The sequence below is a fragment of the Nerophis ophidion genome, linkage group LG23 (assembly GCF_033978795.1).
Source record: "Nerophis ophidion isolate RoL-2023_Sa linkage group LG23, RoL_Noph_v1.0, whole genome shotgun sequence".
Taxonomy (NCBI): domain Eukaryota; kingdom Metazoa; phylum Chordata; class Actinopteri; order Syngnathiformes; family Syngnathidae; genus Nerophis; species Nerophis ophidion.
Genome location: NC_084633.1, coordinates 18,231,848 through 18,239,347, shown reverse-complemented (window position 1 = coordinate 18,239,347; position 7,500 = coordinate 18,231,848). Strand labels below are relative to the sequence as shown.

Genomic DNA, 7,500 nt, shown 5'->3' with positions numbered 1-7,500 from the left:
GTGGCTTTTTTTTAGAGTCAGAATGAGAATCAGAAATACTTTTTTTTTCAGCACAATCCCATTCCAGATCAGACAAACATTACAGGAAGACAGAACGGGATCGCTGACGGGTCTGCCAAGAGGGAGAGGGGGTCCAAACTAAAGCCAAGGGGGAAAAAAAATCTTAGCCATAGCACACATGAGCATGTGTGTAAAAGGAAAACATCAAACAATCAATCAATGTTTATTTATATAGCCTTAAATCACAAGTGTCTCAAAGGGCTGCACAAACCACAACGGCATCCTCGGTTCAGATCCCGCATAAGGGCAAGGAAAAACTCACAACCCAGTGGGATGTCAATGACAATGAGAAACCTTGGGGAGGACCGCAGTTTAAAAGTAGCATATATTAATGCGGTATGAAGAAGAATGTTTTAATGTAGACACATAGAATCTTCATAGTGCTGTGATTATATGCATCAAATGTTCATTCAAGGCTAAAGCAAAATATGGAGGCATGTATCGTGTATCGTGACATGGCTTAAAAATATTGAGATATTTAAAAAAGGCCGACTATGAAAGATATTTTCTTGATGCTAACAAATATCACCAAATACACTAAATGTGTTCATCCCGTCAGAGTTAGTTTGGGACGAACCCCAAGGTGCAGAGAAGGAGGCAGGCATTGAGCAAGAAAACATGGTTTTAATTTAAACACTAAAACAAAACAAAAAAAAAGGGTACAAACAAAAAGCGCGCACGAGGCGGATAACAAACAAAACTGGAAGCAGGGAACAAAAGACCGTAAGCTACAAACAGCTACCAAATATAGCTTACCGCTACATTACAATAACACAACACGACGCGACAGGAGCGACATGACAATAATCCAGCACAGACTGGAGGAGAAAACAGGTCTAAATAGGAGCGGGCTGATTGACACCAGGTGTGGCCAGGTGCCAATCAGCCGTAGCTCAGGGGGAAAGACAAACAAGAGAGCTGACAGGAAATACTACACACACACAGAGGAAAAAACTATAACACAAACAAACTGTCAGGGGCAAGCCTGACACATCCGTGGCTCTCCTGCACAACTAAGCTTTTAGTTTCGGTTATGAAAATCGACAACTAAAATACGATAGATTGGACCAACAATCACAATATTTACAATAGAATAGAATAGACTTTATTGTCATTATATTTGCATATAACAAGATTAAGGACTCCAACTTCAGGTGCAGTAGTGGGAACTAATATGGGCACGAGAGAAAACTAACAATTGAAATAAATAGACTACTATCCAATAAAAGGAATAAGCAATCCTGTACAATATACAAAACACTATAGAAGTACAAAATACTGCACAATATACAGAACAAGACAAGAGTACCAAAATAATAAATACAAATCAGTGTCGGACGTATTGCGCTCGAAGGGTAGTAGTATTGCACAGTAGGGTATTAGGGTAGGATATTGTATAGAGGTGAATTATTATTATTATTATAAGTTAGAGTTCAACATGGTGGCAGCTCTGGGAAAAAAGCTGTCTCTGAGCCTGTTTGTTCTGGCTCTGATGCACCTGTAGTGCCTGCCCCATGGTAGCAAGTCGAACAGGTGGTAGCCAGGGGGTATGCTGTCCTTGGTGATGCTTTTTGCTTTCTCGAGACAACTGGAGTTAAGGAAATCCTTCAGGTAGGGCAGGGGGCGGCCGATGATTTTTTTTGTGCAAACTTTATGACCCTCTGAATCGCCAGTTTGTCTGATTCAGTGCAGCTGGCGTACCGCACTGTTATGCAGTACGTCCGCAGGCTATCGACAGCCGAGCGATAGATAAAAGGATTATAATAGTAATAATAGTAATAGATTAGATACTTTATGACCCTCTGAATCGCCAGTTTGTCTGCTTCAGTGCAGCTGGCGTACCACACTGTTATACAGTACGTCCGCAGGCTATCGACAGCCGAGCAATAGATAAAAGGATTATAATAATAATAATAGTAATAGATTAGATAGAGGGCTTCACGGTGGCAGATGGGTTAGTGCGTCTGCCTCACAATACGAAGGTCCTGCAGTCCTGGGTTCAAATCCAGGCTCGGGATCTTTCTGTGTGGAGTTTGCATGTTCTCCCCGTGAATGCGTGGGTTCCCTCCGGGTACTCCGGCTTCCTCCCACTTCCAAAGACATGCACCTGGGGATAGGTTGATTGGCAACACTAAATTGGCCCTAGTGTGTGAATGTTGTCTGTCTATCTGTGTTGGCCCTGCGATGAGGTGGCGACTTGTCCAGGGTGTACCCCGCCTTCCGCCCGATTGTAGCTGAGATAGGCGCCAGCGCCCCCCGCGACCCCAAAAGGGAATAAGCGGTAGAAAATGGATGGATGGATGGATGGATTAGATAGATAGCTAGATAGGTCTTTATTGTCATTGCACGAGTACAACGAAACGTTGTTTTCAGCACAAACCCGTTCAAGAGTAGACAAACAAACAATGTACAGGGTTACAGAACAGGAACGCTGATGGGTCGCCACAAGGCGCCCGGTAAAAAGATGGGAAAAAGGTAAAACTTTGGTGAAGGATGAGTAAAAAAATACAATCTCCTAAGGGGGCCCAGTCTGGAGTGGGAAAAAAACCTCCGTAGCAAAGCACATATGTATATAAAACAACATACATCTCGAGATATCTAGCAACAGAGGGAAGGGAGTTCGGGGTCATGGTGGTAGGTCGCAGCACTCAGGCGCTGACCATCCATTCATCACCCCTATGAGATTTGCGTTATTACCAGGACTTAACATGACATTAGTTGATTTGCACAACCAGGCCTTAGTCGTTATATTTCGGCTTAGCAAGCACAAAATAACACAATATAATGCAATGTTTTGTCCTGTTTCCTATGTTAGGTTCTGCTCTCAAACACGACTAATATAATAGAGAATAAACTCGATTGCGTCGCAGAAAGTTTCTCAAACAAATCAAATCACCGCAGACACAAGCGGGGTGCGATCGTATTCCACAAGATGATGAAAGCGATATTTTTAGAGCCATTTCCTTCGACTTGTGTTTTTCCCCCTGACTTTATTACCTTTATGAACCACTTCTTTTGGGACTCTATAAAAGCTCTTTCCTATCTCGTTATTTGAACGTCTGGAACGCCCAAGAACAGAACAGCAAAATGGCATGTGACATCATATGCAACCCAGCAATTCATCATTTTATTTTTTATTCATGATTGTATTTGCCTTCTTGTAATTTTATGCCTCTTTGAATTGCATTCCCTACAAAATGGTGCTCTCTAAATGAGCTGGCCTTGCCTAAATGTTTGCATGTGTTAGAGCTTGTTTAACCTCTTAAAGCCCAAGATGTTGGTTTTTTATTTCTCTTTGCTATTTGGGCTTATTGGACCCTAATTAGAATAAAAACTAAAAATCCTCTATTGATATGATGTACTTAGACCATAAGTACACAAACGTGTACTTCATGTTTAGTGACATGTTAATTTTTATTTTTACACTTTTTTTTCCAAATTCCATTGTATGTTATACTCTTCTGACACCATCAAATGGCAGTATAAGCGTCCACATAAGTGGCCATAAGACCTCAATTCAGTTGGAAATAAGAGCTAAAAAGGTGCTGTCCACGAATGTGGCCACTAAGGCCTTTAGAGTAACATAACCAAAATCTCCACTTATATGCTATTTTATACTGTCTGAAATATTTTACCTCCTAGTATGGTTTATATCAAGTAGTCTGGGCTCATGGGGTTTCTTTAAATGTATGAACCAAAATGTTACAAAACCCAAAACCAGTCAAGTTGACAGGTTGTGTAAATTGTAAATAAAAACAAAATACAATGATTTTCCAATCATTTTCAACTTATATTCAAATAATTGAATAGACTGCAAAGACAAGATACTTAACGTTCAAACTGGAAAACTTTGTTATTTTTTGCAAATATAAGCTCATTTGGAATTTGCTTCCTGCAAAATGTTTAAAAAAAGCTGGCTAAAGTGGCAAAAAAGGGGATGCTCATCAAACACTTATTTGGAACATCCCACAGGTGAACAGGCTAATTGGGAACAGGTGGGTGCCAAGATTGGGTATAAAAACAGCTTCCATGAAATGCTCAGTCGTTCACAAACAAGGATGGAGCGAGGGTCACCACTTTGTCAAAAAATGCAGGAGCAAATTGTCCAACAGTTTAAGAACAACATTTCTCAAGCAGCTATTGCAAGGAATGTAGGGATTTCACCATCTACGCTCTGTAATATCATCAAAAGGCTCAGAGAATCTGGAGAAATCCTTGCACATAACCAACGATATTACGGACCTTCCATCCCTCAGGCGGTACGGCATCAAAAAGCAACATCGGTGTGTAAAGGATATCACCACATGGGCTCAGGAACACTTCAGCAAGCCACTGTCAGTAACTACAGTTTCTTAGCTACATCTGTAAGTGTATATTTTTATTTTACTTTTTGTACATAGCTGTATGTAGAAGTGGCTGGTTGCATCAGCTCTGCTCTTTTATTGTCCTTTGATGTTTCCCTCTTACACACATGTAAGAGGAATGTGAGCTATGACTATGAGTTGTTTTTTCCCTTGGCCTCAGTCTGGACGCCCTCTCCAAGGGCCCGGGCTTAGACCGATTTTTTTCTCTCACCCTACGCTCCCCCATTGTCTACCTATATCGCACCTTTTTTATTTTATTTTTTTTTTAAAAAGGGCGCCGGAAGTTGTCAGACCCGTCAGCGATCCTGTTCTGTCTCCCTGTAAGGTTTGATCATGTTCTGTGTCCCTGTAATGTTTGTCTAATCTTGAATGGGATTGTGATGAAAATTCTAATTTCCCCTCGGGGATTGATAAAGTATTTCTGATTCTGATTCTGAAGTGCGAGTTAAAACTCTATGATGCAAAGTCAAAGCCGTTTATCAACAACACCCAGAAACGCCGCCGGCTTCGCTGGGCCCAAGATCATTTAAAATGGACTGATGCGATGTGTAAAAGTCTCCCCTCCAAAGGCAAAACCCAGTAACTCAATTTTGGTCAAAACTGAGCTGATAATAATTTTGGAGTTACTAGGTGATACGCTTTACATTAGTGTAGGCGATATTGTAATTTGTTCCGTAAGTAAGCGGTTACGCAACTAACACGTAACCGCGTAGATACAACAGAAAAACCCAGTATCTCAAGGGTATCTCTAGAAGTGCGTTACTAGGTTCTGCTTTTGGACGGGAAAAGTGTTCTGTGGTCATTTTTCAATTTTTGGGGGAAACTGTGGACTTTGTGTGAAAAGAACCATCCGGACTGCTATCGGCACAGAGTTGAAAAGGCAGCACCTGTGATGGTACGGGGGTGTATTAGTGCCCAAGGCATGGGTAACTTACACATCTGTGAAGGCACTATTAATGCTGAAAGGTACATAAAGGTTTTGGAACAACATATGTTGTCATCCAAGCAAAGTTATCATGGACGCCCCTGCTTATTTCAGCAAGGCAATGCCAGTGGCGATAGCGACTCAGGTAACCAACATGTTAGAACTATCGTACAAGGAGGGTTATTATTGTAAGGTACATAGTAACGTGTCCCTGATGCTGACTAGCAGGTGTTGTTACATACAGACTCTCCTCAATAGTTGTCTTCCTGTCGTTGTCCCGCAGGCATCAATCAAGGCAGCTGTTACAGAATCAACCATTTCCCCGACGACAACGACTACGACACAGACAGCTCGGAATACCTGCTGCGTAAGTACTCCCCAGCTCATCAGCAGCCTTTTTTTTGGAGGGGGTCGACATCATTTGGAACAGTAAGTGCGCCAACCTACTGCAGCTTTTTAATTACTTTCCCCAGTTCTCTTCTGTGAGAAAACAACATCTCGGGGAGAAATGTGACACTTTATGTGAAATACCGGATGTGAGTGTGCTATTCATCGAACAAACACAGGTCTGTATTATAAAAATAACATCTAAAATGACTAAATTTAGAATTTAAACTGTTAGCCACCTCTTGCTAGAGTTTATTCATGATTTACAATGCACGTGTCACACTTGGACTTGGATTTGTATTGCTTCTTCCACGCAAAGGATGATTTGCACGAGCCAGACGTGAACGTGAGTGCATATTCGATTTATTTAAACGCTATAATTCAGTACAGGAAAGGAAAGGGCGCGCACAATGGCGGATAACAAACTAGACTATACTCAAACAAAAACAGCACAATGGCTGTTGCGAAGCGAATGGAGTGGAAGCGGCGTGAAGGTAGGTACATATTTAATTTATTTACTCATAAACTAAAAACAGGAACAAACAAAAAGTGCTCACAATGGAGGTACAAAACTTGGGCTATGAAACAAAAGACTAGCACAAAGGCTATAAACTATAAACATGAAACAAAACACTCGTGCTATGGCATGGATGACAAAAACTTACGTGGACAAAATGGACAGCATAGCAAGGCATGAAGCAGATCATCGAGGTCTGGAAGGAGGTGATGTTGCCAGACTGACTACCTGGTAACTGTGGCTTAAATAATGAACATGATAAGTGAAAGCAGGTGTGAGACAAGACAGGTGAACTGATTGGTCGTCATGGTAACAAAACAGGGAGTGGAAGAAAAAAAAAAGGAACTTAGAGTCCAAAGGTCAAAAGCACCTGGTATTCGTAGGCAGTCTCCCATCCAAGTACTAACCAGGTCAGAAAACTGCTTAGCTTTGAGAAGAGATGAGATTGGGGATGCTCAGGGTAGTTTGGCCGTACAAAACTCATGATCAGACATGACAGATGAAAACTAAATCAGTTGGCATGGTAACAAGGCAAACAAGGAAATGCAAAACAGAAGTAAATGTCCAAAAAACTAAACATAGCATGACCAAAACAAAACATGAACCATAGACGTGACAGCATGACAGAAACACAATGGCTTAAATAATGACTGTGATGATTAGTAAGAGGTGTGAGGGCTGAGGACAGGGGCGTGACTAGAGGGCAAGGTGAAAATCCATGAGTTACTATGGAAACAAAACGAACCAGGAAGTGCAAAAACTGAACTGAATGTCCAAAAAACAAAACATAACATGACCAAACATGACGAAAATAAAACATAAACCATAGGCGTGACAGCATGAAAAAGAAAAAAAACATGTTTTCGTGCATCACATGAGAATTGTGAATGATAGGCAAAATTCCCCCCAAAATTTCAGTTCCTCTCTAATGATGGTTTTAAATATGTAGTATATTGTGTAACACAAGTAAAATAAAACATCCATCCATCCATCCATCCATCCATCACCTTCCGCTTATCCGAGGTCGGGTCGCGGGGGCAGCAGCCTAAGCAGGGAAGCCCAGACTTCCCTATCTCCAGCCACTTCGTCTAGCTCTTCCCGGGGGATCCCGAGGCGTTCCCAGGCCAGCCGGGAGACATAGTCTTTCCAACGTGTCCTGGGTCTTCCCCGTGGCCTCCTACCAGCTGGACGTGCCCTAAACACATCCCTAGGGAGGCGTTCGGGTGGCATCCTGACCAGATGGCCGA

At 41.8% G+C, this 7,500-nt stretch overlaps 2 protein-coding genes across 2 annotated transcripts in view; one reads left to right on the top strand and one right to left on the bottom strand.

Moving 5' to 3' along the window:
- Positions 1-7,500, bottom strand: part of zgc:161969 (uncharacterized protein LOC569044 homolog) — a 151,570-nt gene that overhangs the window by 91,299 nt on the left and 52,771 nt on the right. The gene's annotated exons all lie outside the window — the stretch shown is intronic.
- The window catches only part of cacng4b (calcium channel, voltage-dependent, gamma subunit 4b), a 100,228-nt gene that overhangs the window by 71,058 nt on the left and 21,670 nt on the right, over positions 1-7,500 (top strand). Inside the window, exon 2 of the mRNA XM_061885085.1 lies at positions 5,633-5,716. Within this exon, the coding sequence (XP_061741069.1) occupies positions 5,633-5,716 (84 nt within the window). The remainder of the gene's footprint in view (positions 1-5,632; positions 5,717-7,500) is intronic.